The 20,439-nt window shown below is 45.9% G+C and overlaps 1 protein-coding gene across 1 annotated transcript in view; it reads left to right on the top strand.

Moving 5' to 3' along the window:
- The first annotated feature begins 7,486 nt into the window (after window positions 1-7,486).
- Window positions 7,487-20,439, top strand: part of ADGRL4 (adhesion G protein-coupled receptor L4) — a 244,784-nt gene continuing 231,831 nt past the window's right edge. Inside the window, exon 1 of the mRNA XM_040360641.1 lies at window positions 7,487-7,588. Coding sequence (XP_040216575.1) covers window positions 7,567-7,588 — 22 coding nt within the window. The 5' untranslated portion in view covers window positions 7,487-7,566. The remainder of the gene's footprint in view (window positions 7,589-20,439) is intronic.

Genomic DNA, 20,439 nt, shown 5'->3' on the forward strand with positions numbered 1-20,439 from the left:
GACTATTATTTGCTTGTCAAATATCCAGCAGACTTTCAGAGGATTACCATAAACCTACTGTGAGCAGCGATTACCGGCCAGGGTTATTCTTCCCAGGATAGCAAGCACCCATACAATACATCTATTACATTTCAAAGTCATGTATAGAAAGATAGGGCCAGATTCACAGAAGAAATACGCCGGAGTATCTACTGATTCTCCGGCGTATTTTCAAATTTGCCGCGTTGTATCTTAATTTGTGATTCACAAACAAGATACAACGGCATTTGGCTAAGATCCGACAGGCTTTACGGCTTCGTACGCCTTCGGATCTTAGGCTGCAATACTTTGGCCGCCGCTGGGTGGAGTTTGCGTCATTTTCCAGCGTCGGGTATGCAAATTAGCTTTTACGGCGATCCACAAAGCTATTCGCGTGCGTTACGTCGTCGCAAGTCGTTTTTTCCCGTCGCAAAGTTAAGCCTGCTTTTTCATGGCTTAACTTTAGAGCAGCCATGTTAAAGTATGGCCGTCGTTCCCGCGTCGAATTTGGAATTTTTTTTGCGTAAGTACGTTACGCACGTCGCCATTCACAAACAAGTCGGGGCGCCGTAATTTTGCGCAAAGCACGGCGGGAAATTTCCAAACGGAGCATGCGCAGATCGTTCGGCGCAGGAGCGCGCCTAATTTAAATGGTGCCCGCCCCATTTGAATTAGGCAGGCTTGCGCCAGACGCCTTTACGTGACACCGCCGTAAGTTTACATGCAAGTGCTTGGTGAATCAGGCACTTGCGATGAAAACTTGCGGCGGTGTAACGTATAGACGATACGTTACGCCGCCGCAGTTATCTGTGAATCTGGCCCATAGATTTAAAGGAAACCCATTGTGTGTCAAGTACAGAGGTTTCCATTTTATTACCTGTGGATCCTGCCAGTGGATACCTGTTATTTTTAGACATTCATTTTCGTTCAAATGCATTTCCCTCCGAATTTCAGGTATTTCCGTTATCGTTTTAACAAACGAAAACGAAAGCGCAGAATACGAAAACAGAAAGATCTGACATAAACAAATGCTTTATTTTCGTTTTCGTTGCAAGACAACAGTTCGATATAGATAGGAGATTCCACATGACGCTGACAATAGCGATCTGTGCCTATCGTAACAGTGGTTGAATGTGCCTAACCTAACTCTATTAGTCCAAGATTTTTCTACATAGAGAGGAAAGATTTGACATAGAGAGAAAAGATTTGACATAGAGAGAAAAGATTTGACATTATAGAGAGAAAAGATTCGACATTATAGAGAGAAAAGATTCGACATTATAGAGAGAAAAGATTCGACATTATAGAGAGAAAAGATTTGACATTATAGAGAGAAAAGATTCGACATTATAGAGAGAAAAGATTCGACATTATAGAGAGAAAAGATTCGACATTATAGAGAGAAAAGATTCGACATTATAGAGAGAAAAGACTTGACATAGAGAGAAAAGATTTGACATTATAGAGAGAAAAGATTTGACATTATAGAGAGAAAAGATTTGACATTATAGAGAGAAAAGATTCGACATTATAGAGAGAAAAGATTCAACATTATAGAGAGAAAAGATTTGACATTATAGAGAAAAAAAAATTGACATTATAGAGAGAAAAGATTTGACATTATAGAGAGAAAAGACTTGACATAGAGAGAAAAGATTTGACATTATAGAGAGAAAAGATTCGACATTATAGAGAGAAAAGATTCAACATTATAGAGAGAAAAGATTCGACATTATAGAGAGAAAAGATTCGACATTATAGAGAGAAAAGATTCGACATTATAGAGAGAAAAGATTCGACATTATAGAGAGAAAAGATTCGACATTATAGAGAGAAAAGATTCGACATTATAGAGAGAAAAGATTCGACATTATAGAGAGAAAAGATTCGACATTATAGAGAGAAAAGATTCGACATTATAGAGAGAAAAGATTTGACATTATAGAGAGAAAAGATTCGACATTATAGAGAGAAAAGATTCGACATTATAGAGAGAAAAGATTTGACATTATAGAGAGAAAAGATTTGACATTATAGAGAGAAAAGATTCGACATTATAGAGAGAAAAGATTTGACATTATAGAGAGAAAAGATTCGACATTATAGAGAGAAAAGATTCGACATTATAGAGAGAAAAGATTTGACATTATAGAGAGAAAAGATTCGACATTATAGAGAGAAAAGATTCAACATTATAGAGAGAAAAGATTCGACATTATAGAGAGAAAAGATTCGACATTATAGAGAGAAAAGATTCAACATTATAGAGAGAAAAGATTCGACATTATAGAGAGAAAAGATTCGACATAGAGAGAAAAGATTTGACCTTATAAAGAGAAAAGATTTCACATTATAGAGAGAAAAGATTCGACATTATAGAGAGAAAAGATTCGACATTATAGAGAGAAAAGATTTGACATTATAGAGAGAAAAGATTTGACATTATAGAGAGAAAATATTCGACATTATAGAGAGAAAAGATTCGACATTATAGAGAGAAAAGATTCAACATTATAGAGAGAAAAGATTCGACATTATAGAGAGAAAAGATTTGACATAGAGAGAAAAGATTTGACCTTATAAAGAGAAAAGATTTCACATTATAGAGAGAAAAGATTCAACATTATAGAGAGAAAAGAATCGACATTATAGAGAGAAAAGATTCAACATTATAGAGAGAAAAGATTTGACATTATAGATAGAAAAGATTCGACATTATAGAGAGAAAAGATTTGACATTATAGAGAGAAAAGATTCGACATAGAGAGAAAAGATTCAACATTATACAGAGAAAAGATTCAACATTATAGAGAGAAAAGATTCGACATTATAGAGAGAAAAGATTTGACCTTATAAAGAGAAAAGATTTCACATTATAGAGAGAAAAGATTCGACATTATAGAGAGAAAAGATTCGACATTATAGAGAGAAAAGATTCGACATTATAGAGAGAAAAGATTCGACATTATAGAGAGAAAAGATTCGACATTATAGAGAGAAAAGATTCGACATTATAGAGAGAAAAAATTCGACATTATAGAGAGAAAAGATTTGACATAGAGAGAAATACGGTACGTGAGCGAACGCATATGTAAGTAGCGCCCGCATATGAAAACGGTGTTCAAACCACACATGTGAGGTATTGAAACGATCATTAGAGCGAGAGCAATAATTCTAGCCTGAGGCCGCGTACACACGATCGGTTAAACCGAAGAGAACGGTCTGATGGACCGTTTTCATCGGTCCAAACCGATCGTGTGTGGGCCCCATCGGTTATTTATCCATAGGTTAAAAAAAAAGCCAAAAACGATCGTTTGTAGGCACGTCCATCGGTTAAAAATCCACGCATGCTCAGAATCAAGTCGACGCATGCTTGGAAGCATTGAACTTCGTTTTTTTCCAGCACGTCGTTGCGTTTTACGTCACCGCGTTCTGACACGATCGTTTTTTTAACCGATGGTGTGTAGGCACGACTGACCATCAGTCAGCTTCATCGGTTAACCGATGAAAAAATCCATCAGACCGTTTTCATCAGGGGGACCGATCGTGTGTACGCGGCCTTAGACCTCCTCTGTAACTCAAAACATGCAACCTGTAGAATTTTTTAAACTTCACCTATGGAGATTTTTAAGGGTAAAAGTTTGTCGCCTTTCCACGAGCGGGCGCAACTTTGAAGCGTGACATGTTGGGTATTAATTTACTTGGCGTAACATTATCTTTCACAATAAAAACTGGGCTAACTTTACTGTTGTCTTATTTTTTTAATAAAAAAAAAAGTGATTTTCTTTCCAAAAAAAGTGCACTTTTAAGACCGCTGCGCAAATATGGTATGACATAAAGTATTGCAAAGACCGCCATTTTATTCTCTAGGGTGTTAGAAAAAAAATTATAATGTTTGGGGGTTCTACGTAATTTTCTAGCCACATTTTTTTTTTTTTACTTGTAAACACCAAATCTCATAAAGAGGCTCGGTCCTTAAATGGTTGATGTGCTAAAAATTGTGCCTTAGCATAAGTGCGCACCAGATCATCAGGGTGAGGGTTTGAATGGTCTCTAAATCTCAGTTTTTTTTTTAATTTATTGCATTGTATTTGTTTTTATAAATGTTCAGTTATTTATTTATTGTCAGTTAAGTGATAAATCACGGGCAAAGGCTTTTATGGTTCCTGTGCTGAGGGAGGAGGCAGGATCTGTGATGTCACTCCTTTGTCTTACTGATCTCCATTAAGATTTACTTAGAATGCGGCCAGTGTTGTGTCTATAATCTCCTGGAAAACATTGCTGACAATCATTGACACTTCCTGAAGCCGGAATGAGGCAAACAGAATGTGCTCACGAATGTCAGGGAATCTCCTGATGGACTAATCAGTGCTGATTCATTCCCATGTAGAAGCTTCCAACATTGAAAAAACAAAAATCCCCTTATGTTAGGAAAAATTGCATACAGATAATTTTATATACAGAAAAACCTTGGATTGCGAGCATAATTAGTTCCAGAAACATGCTTGTAATCCAAAGCACTTGGATTGGTGCCTCTGATGCCGGGTACACACGAGAGGATTTATCCGCGGAAACGGTCCTCCGGACCGTATAATCCTCTGGCGGATTTTGATCTCCTGGTTGTACTAACCAGGAGATCAAAATCCCCGAGGAATTCCGTCCGCGGTGACGTGTCGCGCCGTCGCCGCGGCGACGTACGCGACGCTGTCATATAAGGATATCCACGCATGCGTCTAATCATTACGACGCATGCGAGGGATGGGTTCGGACGGATCGATCCGGTGAGTCTGTACAGACCACCGGATCGATCCGCTGGAGCCGATTCCAGCGGATAGATTTCTTAGCATGCTAAGAAATTTTTATCCGCTGGAAATCGTTCGGCCCGAAATATATCCGCGGATAAATATCCGCTGGATCGTACACACCAGCGGATCTATCCGCTGAAACCGATCCGCGGATCAATTTCAGCGGATCGATCCTCTCGTGTGTACGGGGCCTGAGTGTAGAAACAAGTTGCTAAATGTTGTACTTTCATTAAATGTATCCATATTGCTACACTTAGAGGCTCCTGTCCTGTCGGCGCGGCGTACCGTACCGCAGATACGGTACGCCGCCGTAACTTAGGGCGAAAGTTCCGTATGCAGAAACAACTTGCGCCCTTAGTTACGGCGGCGTAACGTATGTGTGTTGGCGTAAGCCCGCCTAATTCAAATGTGGATGATGTGGGCGTGTTTTATGTATATTAACTGTGACCCCGCGTATTTGACGTTTTTTTTACGAACGACGTTCATAAAAAAAAATCCCAGTGCGCATGCTCGAAATTACGCCGCAAGCTTTAGACGTGAGCGTAACTTACGTACAGCCCTATTCGCGAACGACTTATGCAAACGACGTAAAATTTTCAAAACTCGACGCGGGAACGACGTCCATACTTAACATTAGCTACACCTCATATAGCAGGGGTAACTTTACGCTGAAAAAAGCCTAACGTAAAAAAATGCGCCGGCCGGACGTACGTTTCTGAATCAGCGTATCTACCTAATTAGCATATTTATTGCGTAATTATAGGGAAGCGCCACCTAGCGGCCAGCGTAAATATGCAGCGTAAGATACGACGGTGTTAGACACTTACGCCGGTCGGATCTTAGGGAAATCTATGCGTAACTGATTCTACGAATCAGTCGCACAGATACGGCGGCCCGCACTCAGAGATAAGACGGCGTATCCGGAGATACGCCGTTGTATCTCCTTTCTGAATCCGGGCCCGTATTTATAGCCCAAAAAAGATTGATGAAAGGACATACATTTAAAAAATGAAAATTGCGGTTGGAACCCTGGTTTAAGCATTTCATCAGTCTCCTCTCCTCCAGTGATCAGACTGTAAATTGCAACTTTGTAGCAAATACACAAAGTGAGCAGCTGCAGCAGGGGCTGATACCTGTCAGACATTTGTGAACACAGCCAGGAAGTGCACTGGTCTTTCATGACTGGGATCTGTGAGACATCGGGGCAGATCCACAAAAAAATTACGCCGGCGTATCTAGTGATACGCCACGTAATTTTAAAGTTCCTGCGTCGTATCTTTGTTTTGTATCTACAAAACAAGATACGACGGCAATGGGAAAGAGCCTTTTTTCCGCCGGCCGCTAGGTGTCGTTTCCGTCGAATTCCGCGTTGAGTATGCAAATGAGCTAGTTACGGCGATCCACGAACGTACGTCCGGCCGGTGCATTTTTTTACGTTGTTTGCGTTCGGCTTTTTCCGGCGTATAGTTAAAGCTGCTATATGGTGGCGTACTCAATGTTAAGTATGGCCGTCGTTCCCGCGTCAAAATTTAAATTTTTTACTTTGTTTGCGTAAGTCGTTCGCGAATAGGGATTTGCGTAAAATGACGTCACTGTCGTAAGCATTGGCTTGTTACGGATTCATTTCGAGCATGAGCACTGGGATACCCCCATGGACGGCGCATGCGCCGTTAAAAAAAAAACTCCTGATACGCCGTCGTATCTCTGAGATCCGACGGTCGGATCTATGCGACTGATTCATAGAATCAGGTTCCGCATAGATCTCCCTTAGATCTGACAGGTGTAAGTGACTTACACCGTCGGATCTTAGGCTGCAATCTCCCGCCGGCCGCTAGGTGACGCTTCGTTTTTTTACGCGACGAATATGCAAATTCCGATTTCCGCCGATTCAGAAACGAACGCCAGCTCGTCGCTTTTTTTTTTACGTCGTTTGCGTTCGGCTTTTTCCGGCGTATACTTACCCCTGCTACATGCGGCGTATCCAATGTTAAGTATGGCCGTCGTTCCCGCGCCGAGTTTTGAATTTTTACGTCGTTTGCGTAAGTCGGTCGCGAATACGAATGGACGTAATTTACGTTCACGCCGAAACCAATGACGTTCTAGCGACGTCATTTGGAGCATGCGCACTGGGAAAAATTGCGGCCGGCGCAGTACGATCGGCGCGGGGACGCGCCTGATTTAAATAATACACTCCCCCTAGCCGCGGAATTTGAATTCCGCCGGGGCAGTTACGATCCGCCGGCGCAAGTTTCGAGGTAAGTGCTTTATGAATACTGCACTTGCCTCAAAAAATTGCGCTGGCGGATCGTAAATAAGATAGATTACGCGGATCTAAAGATCCGCTGATCTATCTGAATCTAGCCCAGTGTCAGGGGAACACGCATGAACCTGCAGGGTATGCTGATAGAGAAGAATACCCAAACACACCTTTTTGGGGGCCACGTGAACAGCAATAAATGCTTTCCTTGAAGTGGATTAAAGTTTTATATGGCAGTTTAAAACGCAAAATGTATTTATTAATTAGACATCAAAGGTTAAGGAAAATGTCAGCGACGTACGATCCACTGAACCCGTTCAGAAGTGAACTCCTTGTTGGAAATGATGAAAGTGTAGGAAGTAGAAGCCCTGAGCAAACAAAGAAACAGGAAAATCTCCAAAGGAAGCCGTCTACGTCACAGGCCAGCGATTCCCAAGCCTCTTGGATCTACCACCTCAGTTGTGGAGTTCTGATCGTCCACTTCAAATGAAAATATTCTATTTATTAGGTAAGAAATCCAACGAATTGTACTTTTCTTATTTGGTGATGGGAGCTACGAAGTGCCAAACCTGATCTCTTGTTTGATTTCTGTTAGTCTTTATGTGATAGACGATGTGGGGGGATTAGAAGACTTGACAGCCGATCTTGAATGTTGCAGTTTTTAGCAATACCCGTGCCCCTAAGGGGAACTTCTGCCAGGTTCTGGAGGTAGTTCAGATTGTTCATCTATAGAGCTGCCAACATTAATAAAATAATGACTAGGGGGCCTTTTGATGCTGAGCTGGAATATCGACCATGCATGTATGATATTGGCACTACAGACCAATGTGAAACGTAGAAACATACTAGAGTTACAGCAGAAAAAAAAAATCTATTAAGTCTGCTCTTTTTTTTTTTTACATTTGTGATTTATTTATTTTTACAGTTGTTTATTTATTTTTTACAGTTGTTTATTTATTTTTTACATTTGTTTATTATATTTTTTGAATGTATTATTTTATTTTTACATTTATATATTTGCTTTTTACATTTGTAATGTATTTTATTTTTTTAAATTTATGTACAGTAAAACCTTGGTTTGAAAGTAACTTGGTTTGAGAGCGTTTTGCAAGACAAGTAACATATTTTAATTAATTTTGACTTGATATACAAGTGATGTCTTGATATATAAGTAGCGTCATGCCACAACGGAGTATAAAAGAGAAGAGAGGCGCCTCTAATGCCGCATACACACGATCGGTTAAACCGATGAGAATGGTGTGATGGACCGTTTTCATCGGTCAAAACCGATCGTGTGTGGGCCCATTGGTTAAAAAAAAGCCAACTTGCTTTAACCACTTGACCACAGGGCACTTAAACCCCCTTCCAAACCAGACCAATTTTCAGCTTTCGGTGCTCTCACAATTTGAATGACAATTACTCAGTCATACAACATTGTGCCCATCTGAAAATTTTGTCCTTTTTTTCCCACAAATAGAGCTTTCTTTTGGTGGTATTTGATTACCTCTGGGTTTTTTATTTTTTGCGCTATAAAAGAAAAAACTCTGAAAATTCTGTAAAAAATAAAATAAAAATTCTCGTTTCTGTCATATTAGCAGGTATTGCAGAGTATTGGGGGTATTGTAGAGTATTGGGGGTATTGCAAAGTATTGGGGGTATTGCAGAGTATTGGGGGTATTGCAGAGTATTGGTGGTATTGCAGAGTATGGGTAGTATTGCAGAGTATGGGTAGTATTGCAGAGTATTGGGGGTATTGCAGAGTATTGGGGGTATTGCAGAGTATGGGGGGGTATTGCAGAGTATGGGGGGGTATTGCAGAGTATGGGGGTATTGCAGAGTATTGGGGGTATTGCAGAGTATGGGGGGTATTGCAGAGTATTGGTGTTATTGCAGAGTATTGCACAGGGAGGGATGGATGGCTGGATCTGTGACTGCATTTGTCACAGATCCAGCCCACAGCAGCTACTGCTGCTTCCGCTCTCCCCCCTCTCCTCTCACACTGTACCGATCGGTACAGAGAGGAGAGGGAGGAACCGGCGTCATTACATGACGCCGGTTTGTTTACAAGTGATCGCTCCATCCCAGGGGGCACGCAAGAGGAGGATTCTGGGAGGACGTCCCAGGGACGTCCTCCCAGAACAACTCGACCGCGCTGTAGACGTCTTTTGTCTATGGCGCGGTGGGAAAGAGGTTACATTTAACCTATGGATTCCTAACCGATAGGTCAAAACCGACCATTAGTAGGCACAACCATCATGCTCAGAATCAAGTTGACGCATGCTTGGAAGCATTGAACTTCGTTTTTTTAGCACGTCGTTTTGTTTTACGTCACCGCGTTCTGACACGATCGGTTATTTAACCTATGGTGTGTAGGCACGACTGACCATCAGTCAGCTTCATCGGTTAACCGATGAGAACGGTCCATCGGTCCGTTCTCATTGGATGGACCGATCGTGTGTACAGGGCTTTACATTCTCTTTCTCTTACTGGATTTTGCTTCTAATCCCCTTGTGGAGGCTTCCATTTGTGGATGGACATTTTATGGTTACACAACCTGATCACATTGCTATAATCTTTTTATATGGACTATAAACGGAAGGACTTATGAATAAATGGTTGTGGAACGAATCATTTGAGTTTCCATTATTTCTTATGGGGAAATTTGCTTTGATATACAAATGCTTTGGATTACAAGCATGTTTCTGGAACGAATTATGCTCGCAATCCAAGGTTTTACTGTATTTATTTTTACAATGAATTATTTGTTTTCATTAAATTTTTTATATTTATTATTTTATTTATACATGTATTTATTTGTTTTGTAGATTTGTGATTTATGTTTTACAATTATTTTTTATTTACAATTTTCATATATTTATTTATTATATTTGTGATTTATTTATTACATGTATTATTATTATTTTAACCAAAGTATAGATATATGTTTATTGCATGTACTGTTTAATTACTACATCCTCTGTTAGGCCTCGTACACACGACCGAGTTTCTCGGCAAAAACCAGCAAGAAACTTGCTGGGAGATATTTTTTGCCGAGAAAAACGGTCGTGTGTACATTTTCGTTGAGGAAACTGTCGAGAAACTCGACGAGCCAAAAAGAGAGCAAGTTCTCTATTTCCTCGACGGGAATGGAGAAACTTGCCTTGTCGAGTTCCTCGACAGCTTAACAAGAAACTCGCCGAGGAAAACGATGTGTTTCGCCCCTCGAGTTCCTCGGTCGTGTGTACGAGGCTTCAAGCTTCATACACACTATTAAGGCCTCGTACACACGACCGGTTTTCTCGGCAAAAACCAGCAAGAAAACTGATTCTTGCCGAGATTCCCGTTCCTGTGTACGAGGCTTTCAGGCTTCTCGTCAGGAAATCTGGCCAGAATCTCGACGAGAAAAAAAAGAGAACCTGTTCTCTTTTTTCTCGTCGAGATTCTTGTCGGCCTGTTTCCCGACGAGAAACCAGAGAGTGTGTATACTTACCTGTCGCCGTGGAAACCTGTGCATGCTCGAAATGACCTTGACGCATGTGCGGTAGTTTCCACGGCATAGGTAGAGTGAAGCAAGATGGCGGCGATTGCATCGAATGTGATGAGCGCATGCTCATCGTACGGGATGACGTCACGCGTTCTTTCCTTTCAAGAGAACCGCGGTTCTTTTGAAACGAAAGTCTGTACACTCGGGCGGCAAGAGTTTGTTGTCAAGAATCTCGTCAAGGAAAACGACGTTTTTTTTCTGACGAGATTCTCGGTTGCAGATTTTTGTCTTCAGATTTACCAAAACCATGTAGTGCAAGGGCCTGCCTGATTGCATACAAATTTAAACTCTAATGCGGCGTACACATAGTTGGAATTTCCAACAACAAATGTTTGATGGGAGCTTGTATTCCGACTGTGTGTAGGCTCCATCAGACATTTTCTGTCGGAATTTCCGACAACAAAAATTCACTCGTATTGTCTGAATGGATGCATAAAGCAGCAGCGCGGCTCGGGTTCCCCCACCTAGCCAAGCAACCACCCTGAGCCAGCCAACCACCCCCCATTCCCGGTGCTCTATTAAACGGTTGCAGCTTCCCTTCCACCCCCGTCACTTGATCGGATAATCGCTGCTTTGCTCACCTGTCGCCCGCCATGCCCCACCAGCCCCGTACTTTACCCCATCCAGGTTGGGGCTTCGGCGGCTTCCCCCCTGCACCTCCTCCTGAGTACCAGCAGTCGCTTCTCCAGGACTCAAAGATGAATAATAATTTTTGCAGAAAGTGTCAAAGACCTTATCTGTCGAACGGTGATTTAAGGCTATAAAGGCTAGAAATCTGCTCTAGTGCAGAACGCTGGCTTCCCCCCTGTATCTCCTCCCGAGTACCAGTAGTCGCTTCTTCTTCCATCCAATCAGGACTTAGGACTTGCGGCCAATCAGGTCTTAGGACTCCCAGCCAGTCTCAGGACCAGCTTCCTGATTTGCCAGGAGGAGAAACAGGAAGACATTAGCGAATATTAATGTCACACAACTAAGGCCGCGTACACACGGTCAGACAAAACCGATGAGAATGGACCAAGGTTCAGTTTCATCGGTCCAAACCGACCGTGTGTACGGTCCATCGGTCTGTTTTCCTTCGGTCCAAAATTTTAAAACATGCTTCAAAATCGAACCGATGGACCGCTGCCCGATCGGTCCAAACCGATGGTTAGTACAGAAAGCATCGGTTCAAAACCCGCGCATGCTCAGAATCAAGTCGACGCATGCTTGGAAGCATTGAACTTCGTTTTATTCAGCACGTCGTGTGTTTGACGTCACCGCGTTCTGACACGATCGTTTTTTGCGACGATGGTGTGTACGCACATCAGACCATCAGGCCACTTCAACGGTGAACAGATGGAAATAGCCGGTCGGACCATTCTCATCGGTTTGGAACGACCGTGTGTACGCGGCCTGAGTGGGCTTGGGGTTCAATGCTCTGCGCCCCAAAACCCACCCCTTTTAAAGCCAATCAGAGCCTCAGGCTCTAATCATGTGCCCTGCATGTAGATTAGGGGCCAGGTACATGAATTAAGAGGCGGCGCCCCTGCACCTTGTATGTTCTGTTTAGAGGTGGTTGGGGATTGAAGAAATAGCCACAATTAAACATAAGAAAGCATAGGCAATGTCCTCCCATTACCAGTAGGGGGCACAGAGGCCAGGGCAATCAGCCTGAGCTCCACTGGGGTCGGTCAGACCCAACACAGAAGAGAGTGAAAAAGAGGCGCTGAGAAGGGTTAATGTTGTAGCAGCAGGTGTGGTAAGGTACATTCTGCATCTTATAAAGCATATGGAGTTGACAACAGGGGATATAGGTCTCTTTAGGGAGATAATTTAAAATTCAATCTTAATCCTGAGATTAAGTGCATCAGCTGAAGAGATTCGTTTTACAGGTGTAAATAATTAAAGGTGGATAGGTAGTCGAATGTCTCCCTAGGGGGACCCAGGCAGACCTAGTTTTCACAGGGACCTAGCATGTAGCTGCTCTGCTGGTTGAAGGACCTAGTCATACAGGCAACCATCCGCTAGATTTTATACCCACCTTTCTGCTTGTTATTTTTAAACAAAAAAAAAACAAGACTTTAATATCACTTAAGTGAAGTAACCCATAGTGATCAATCAAAAATTGCTCTGCTCAATTTAAATGAGTACATGATGGATGCCAATTGGTTGCCATGGGTAACTGCACTTAAAACAGTACTAAATCAAACAATTGAACTGTTTCCCAAAATAGTTATGCCTTGAGTGATAACTGATGTAGTTACTAGTGTGTTTATATCAGCTCATCACTGGCTGGTGTCATCACTTATCACATGTTCAGGTGCAGCACCACATGTTCGGTCGAGTGTAGGGCCGACCGGACAATTTTCCAGCAGACAACTGTTTCTTAGCATGCTAAGAAACTTGTCCGCTGGAAGCCTGTCCGCCGGACATGTCCGATGGTCAGTACGACTCATCGGACATGTCCGCTGGCCCGAGAACCCGCGCATCGCGTCAAAGTGATTCGACGCATGCGTGGAAGCATTGAACTTCCGGGTTCGCGCACGTCGCCGCGTCATCGTCGCCGTCACGTCACCGCGTAGTCACCGTGTATTCTGTCCGCACGGAATTTGGTCTGATGGTGTGTACAGCCATCAGACCAAATGATCCCAGCGAACATGTCCGATGAAAACGGTCCGTGGACCGTTTTCATCGGACATGTTGGGTTGTCTGTACGAGGCCTAACTGTACAGGATAGGAGAGTTTAGTTCTAATTTAACTCCTTCAGATCCAAGCTATAGCCGAATGACGGCTACAGTGCGGATCTGCACGCTCCCCGCACGAGGTATGATCACAGAGTTACTGAGACTCGGGTGATAACTGATCCAAGTAAGGGGCCGGTGACAGCTGATCACGTGATGTAAACAAAAGCTTGGTAATCGTTTTTTTCTCCTTGCGCTGACATAGTTTTTCTTTGAAATTGTCTTTAAAAAAAAGAATTAACAAAAAGGCAAATAACGTCACTCCCATGCATGCGCGTAGGAGCCGCGGTTTCCAGCGCGGGCTCTGAGGGTTTGGCACTGTAAGCCGGACCTTCAGAATGCATGCACTGATGATATCATTGGTTGCATGCACACTGAATATCTTCTAAACTTCGCAAGTTTAGGAGATATTCACAGTACCTACAGGTAAGGCCTCGTACACATGACAGAGTTTCTCGGCAGAATTCACCGAGAAACTCGGTCAAAACCCGGATTCTGCCGAGAAACTCTGTCGTCTGTACAGTTTTGGCTCGATGGAGCCGCCGAGGAACTCGACGAGAAAATAGAGAACATGTTCTCTATTTTCTCGTTGTCCTCGTTCTTCTATGGGAGAAGCCGGCCCGCCGAGCTCCTCGGCGGCTTCATCCCAAAACTCGACGAGGAACTCGACGTGCCAAGCACGTCGAGTTCCTCTGTCGTGTGTACGGGGCCTAAGTCTTATTATGGGCTTATCTGTAGGTACAAGTGGTAGTACAGAGTTTATTACCACTTTAAAGTTTGTGTCTAGATTTTTTTAGCTTAGGATAAGGTGTCATAGACTGCTACCCAGGGCTTCAATTGAAAGTTCTCCTCATTTCCTTCCCAGGCGGTAATGGTGTTACCATACAGTGAGGTGAACTTTGCAACAAGGACACAGAGAATTATACAATTCTATATCTGACCAGCCTTTACATCCAAAAAAAAAAAATCTTTTCTTTTTTTTTTTTTTCTTTTTTGTGTTGCTCTTGCTGATTTACCAGATTTATCTCACTTCCTGTTTGGTGAAAATCAAACCACCAGGACAGGAAGGGAAAGAAAATCTGTCTATCGTAGCTCTAGATAGCAGAAAAATGTAATTAAAGGTTCTAATGCTAAGTGAAACTAAAAGGAAAAATACATTTGACTAAATTGGCTTATCTAGTACTTATTTTTATTGCTATAAACATTGGGCCAGATTCAGGTACAAATGCGGCGGCGTAACGTATCGTCTTTACGTTACACCGCCGCAAGTTTTTCTCGTAAGTGCTTGATTCACAAAGCACTTGAGTATAAACTTGCGGCAGAATAACGTAAAGACGTCCGGCGCAAGCCCGCCTAATTCAAATGGGGCGTGTACCATTTAAATTAGGCACACTCCCGCGCCGAACGTTCTGCGCATGCTCCGTTAGTAAATTTCCCGACGTGCTTTGTGCGAAATTATGGCGCCCCGACGTGTTTGTGAATGGCGATGTGCGCAATGTACTTACGCCAAATTTTTATTTTTTTTTATTTGACGCGGGAACGACGGCCATACTTTAACATGGCTGGTGTAAAGTTAAGCCATGAAAAAGATGGCTTAACTTTGCGACGGGAAAAAACGACATAACGCACGCTTCGTGGATCGCCGTAAAAGCTAATTTGCATAAACGACTCTGGAAAACGACGCAAACTCCACCCAGCGGCGGCCGAAGTATTGCAGCCTAAGATCCGAAGCCGTAAGCCTGTCGGATCTTAGCCAAAAGCCGTTGTATCTTGTTTGTGAATCACAAATTAAGATACGACGCGGCAAATTTGAAAATACGCCGGAGTATCAGTAGATACTCCGGCGTATCTCTTCTGTGAATCTGGCCCATTATTTTTAAAGCTGTTCTGGTTTACTGCCACCTCATGGATTTTTTTATCTTTAACTTAAATTTTTACAGGTCTACCGAAGCATTGCTCTCGCTATACTTCCAGCCAGGGGCGTAACTAGAAATCACAGGGCCCCATAGCAAAATGTTGTATGGGGCCCCCCAGAGCTGCCCTAGTGTCAATGCAGCGTGACCTGTGCCCCATACAGCGTGACCTGTGCCCCATGCAGCGTGACCTGTGCCCAATACAGCGTGACCTGTGCCCAATGCAGCGTGACCTGTGCCCCATACAGCGTGACCTGTGCCCCATACAGCGTGACCTGTGCCCCATACAGCGCGACCTGTGCCCCATACAGCGCGACCTGTGCCCCATGCAGCGTGACCTGTGCCCAATGCAGCGTGACCTGTGCCCAATGCAGCGTGACCTGTGCCCCCTACAGCGTGACCTGTGCCCCATACAGCGTGACCTGTGTCCCATACAGCGTGACCTGTGCCCCATACAGCGTGGCCCGTGCCCCATACAGCCTGGCCTGCCTGTGCCCAATACAGCCTGGCCTGCCTGTGCCCAATACAGCCTGGCCTGCCTGTGCCCAATACAGTATTGCCTGTGCCCAATACAGCATTGCCTGTGCCCAATGCGGCATGACCTGTGCCCAATACAGCGTTGCCTGTGCCCAATACAGCCTGGCCTGCCTGTGCCCAGTACAGTCTGAACTGCCTGTGCCCAATACAGCATTGCCTGTGCCCAATACAGCCTGGCCTGCCTGTGGCCAATACAGCCTCACCTGTGCAGAGGAAGAGGCAAGCCGGCCGGATCAGCAGAGAGCGGGATTGCCCGCTGTAATACTGTAGCTTTCATTTGAATTTCCTGTCTTCCCGGGGCTCATCGTCACATAGCCCCACCTCTTAGCTCAGCGCCTTTGATGACGTCACATGTCCGACACTGGACCGGCGTTCTGTCGATCAAAGGTGCCGGACCAAGAGGTGGAGCTATGTGACATGAGCCCCGGGAACACTGGAAGTTCTAATGAAAGCTATTACAGCGGGCAATTCCGCTCTCTGCTGATACGGACAGCTCGCCTCTTCCTCTCCTCTCTCTTCCCCTGGCTGGGAGACCATGCCGGCGATGCTCTTATCCTCACCGGGCCCAGTGTTGCCAACCCCCCCAAGTGAAATTTACTGGCAAGTTCCCGCGCCGAACGTTCTGCGCATGCTCCGTGTTAAAATTTCCCGACGTGCTTTGCGCGAAATTACGGCGCCCCAATGTTTTTTTTGAACGGCGACGTGCGTTGCGGCGTTTCGTATTCCCGGACGTCTTACGCAAAAAAAAAACGAAATTCGACGCGGGAACGACGGCCATACTTTAACATGGCTGATCTAAAGATAAGCCATGTTAAAGCAGGTGTAACTTTGCGACGGGAAAAAACGACTAGCGTCGACGTACGAGATTGCGGCGAACGCGCGGATCTTCTTGGATCGCCGTAACTAGTCATTTGCATATTCTACGCCGACCGCTATGGAATCGCCACCTAGTGGCCGGCCTAGAATTGCATCCTAAGATCCGGCGGTGTAATTCAATTACACCTGTCGGATCTTCTGTCTATCTATGGGAAACTGATTCTATGAATCAGCCGCATAGTTAGGACGGGCGGATCACAGAGATACGACGGCGTATCTCTTCTGTGAATCTGGCCCATAGTATTTAGTCACTAAATTAAGACACTAAACTACAACGGCAAGCATGGCTGGTGCAAAACTATTTTGCACCCAAGGCGAGACCAGCTACCTGCACGCCCCCCCCCCCTTTAAAAAATGTTATAATCAACATTAATTCAATAATTTTAGCACCAGAACTCCTGGTGGAAGGATGGAAACAGGTGGACAGGAGTGCAGCAAGTTGGAGGGAGGATGGAGCCAGGTGGACAAGAGAGGGGGGGTCAGCCAGGTAAGGGGATGGAGCCAGGTGGACAGGAGAGGGATGTGTAGCCAGATGGAGGGATAGAGCCAGGTGGATAGGAGGGGGGTGTAGCCAGGTGGAGGGATGGAGACAGGTGGATAGGAGGGGGGTGTAGCCAAGCAAAAGGGATGGAGCCAGGTGGATAAGAGGGGGTGTAGCCAGGTGGATAGGAGGGGGTGTAGCCAGGTGGAGGGATGGAGCCAGGTGGATAGGAGGGGGTGTAGCCAGGTGGAGGGATGGAGCCAGGTGGATAGGAGGGGGGTGTAGCCAGGTGGAGGGATGGAGCCAGGTGGAAAGGAGGGGGTGTAGCCAGGTGGAGGGATGGAGCCAGGTGTACAGGAGAGGGATGTGTAGTCAGATGGAGGGAGGGAGCCAGGTGGATAGGGGGGGGTGTAGCCAGGTGGAGAGATGGAGCCAGGTGGATAAGAGGGGGTGTAGCCAGGTGGAGGGATGGAGCCAGGTGGATAGGAGTGGGGTGTAGCCAGGCGAAAGGGATGGAGCAAGGTGGATAGGAGGGGGGTGTAGCCAGGCGAAAGGGATGGAGCCAGGTGGATAGGAGGGGGGTGTAGCCAGGCGAAAGGGATGGAGCCAGGTGGATAAGAGGGGGGTGCAGCCAGGTGGAGGGATGGAGCCAGGTGTATAAGAGGGGGTGTAGCCAGGTGGATAGGAGGGGGTGGAGCCAGACGAAAGGAATGGAGAGCCAGGTGGATAGGAGGGGCTGCAGCCAGGTGTATAAAAGGGGGGGTGTAGCCAGGTGGATAGGAGGGGCTGCAGCCAGGTGTATAAGAGGGGGGGTGTAGCCAGGTGGATAGGAGGGGCTGCAGCCAGGTGTATAAGAGGGGGGGTGTAGCCAGGTGGATAGGAGGGGCTGCAGCCAGGTGTATAAGAGGGGGGGTGTAGCCAGGTGGATAGGAGGGGCTGCAGCCAGGTGTATAAGAGGGGGGTGTAGCCAGGTGGATAGGAGGGGGTGGAGCCAGGTGGATAGGAGGGGCTGCAGCCAGATGTATAAGAGGGGGGGTGTAGCCAGGTGGATAGGAGGGGCTGCAGCCAGGTGTATAAGAGGGGGGGTGTAGCCAGGTGGATAGGAGGGGCTGCAGCCAGGTGTATAAGAGGGGGGGTGTAGCCAGGTGGATAGGAGGGGCTGCAGCCAGGTGTATAAGAGGGGGGTGTAGCCAGGTGGATAGGAGGGGGTGGAGCCAGGTGGAGGGAGTCACAGATCAGTGATAAGGTCTGACTAGAACTTGGAATCCTTCACCCCCAGCGCTTCCCCCGACCACCTCTTACCTTGTACACTTCTCTTCAGATCAGCTCCCTCCACATGGCAGCGGGCAGCAGTCGGTGTCACAAGTCCCAGGATTAGCAGATGAGGTCTCTTACAGGCTGTGAGTCACAGCTCATGCAGGGAGACCTCCTCCAGCTTGTCCCCCGTCCGATCAGCTGATCTGTTGGTTCCACCCCCGGGCTTCGGCAGACGACCGCGGAGAGGCTGGGAAAGCAGGGCAGGCTGCAGGACCCAGCGTGTGTCCTATGGCTAGTCCATCCGGGTGTCTCTGTGCACAATGTCCCTCATCCTGCTCCTCCAATGGCTGCACGCCTGCACATCACCCAGGGAGGGAGGCGGGGCGGGCAGAGAGCTAACACCCACAGCTGCTGGACATTGACATGGTCACTCTCTGGGGGAGGGGGGGTCTGCCTGCTCCTTCTCCCAGCCAGCCAGATGGAGCTGCGGGAGCCGTTTCCCACTACACTACACTCCGCACCGCACCAGCCACCACCTGCCAGGTCCGGCCCGGGCCCCCCTGATCCTCACCCAGCTGCGGGCCCCATAGCGCCCGCGTGGGTCGCTATGGCGGTAGTTCCGCCACTGCTTCCAGCGCTATACTCCCCTTGCCCAATCACAGAGTGCTTTGTGTTATCATTCACAAAATACAAAGGGCTAGATTCAGCAAGAATTTACGCCAGCGTATCTTCTTTCTGTATTCAGAAAGCAAGATACGCCGAAATTAGGCTAAGATCCGACTGGCGTAAGTCTTTTACGCCGTCGTATCTTAGTTGCATATTTACGCTTGCCGCTAGGTGGCGCATCCGTCGATTTCAGCGTAGAATATGCAAATGAGCTGGATACGCCGATTCAGAAACGTACGTGCGCCCGGCAGATTTTTTTATGTCGTTTGCGTAAGGCTTTTTCCGGCGTAACGTTACTCCTGCTATATGAGGCATAGCCAATGTTAAGTATGGATGTCGTTCCCGCGTCGAATTTTGTAAATTTTACGTCGTTTGCGTAAGTCGTTCGCGAATAGGACTTTGCGTAAATTACGTCCACGTCGAAAGCATTTACTATTTGCGACGTGATTAGGAGCATGCGCACTGGGATACGTTCACGGACCTGAGAAACGTCATTTACGTGGGGTCATGTTTTATTTACATAAAACACGCCCACCTCTTCAGAATTTGAATTTGGCACGCTTACGCCGGCAGATGTACGCTACGCCGCCATAACTTAGGGCGCAGGTTCTTTGTGAATCCAGCCCCAGCCTCATTAGGTTACGGCGGCGTAGCGTATCTGAGATACGCTACGCCCGCACAAACTTACGGCGGGCTTTCTGAATCTAGCCCAAAGTCTCCTGTGAATGAATAGTGGAGGGAAAGGCGACCATAGTCAATAGGTCACTAGTCCATGTTGAGAGCGATCAAAAGATTGTGGCTATGTTCCTATATACAGTGGGATCATGGGGAAAGAATGTAGCCCCCGTCTAACGGGAAGTCAGATCACAGCAGCAAAAGCAAAGGAATTTGACATTTTAGGGGTGGCTGCGAACAATAAAAGGTCAATTTTAGCTTAAAGGGGTTGTAAACCTTGGCCCGGATTCAGGTACGACTTGCGCATTATTTGTGGAGGCACAGGGCAACGATTTTGCCCTACGCCCCCGCAAATAATTTGCGCTGACCTCGATTCCCGGGGGCGGGAATCATTTAAATTAGGCGCGCTCCCGCGCCGAGCGTACAGCGCATGCTCCGTCGGGAAACTTTCCCGACGTGCATTGCGGCAAATGACGTTGCAAGGACGTCATTTGCTTCAAAGTGAACGTGAATGGCGTCCAGCGCCATTCACGATTCACTTACGCAAACGACGTAAAATTTGAACGTCGCGACGCGGGAACGCCGGGTATCCTATAGCATTGGCTGCGCCTGCTATTAGGATGTGTAACCTTACGCGAAACCCGACGTACGCAAACTACGTAATTTGCGTACGCAGGGCTCGCGCAACGT

Source organism: Rana temporaria, chromosome 7 (assembly GCF_905171775.1).
Source record: "Rana temporaria chromosome 7, aRanTem1.1, whole genome shotgun sequence".
Lineage (NCBI taxonomy): Eukaryota > Metazoa > Chordata > Amphibia > Anura > Ranidae > Rana > Rana temporaria.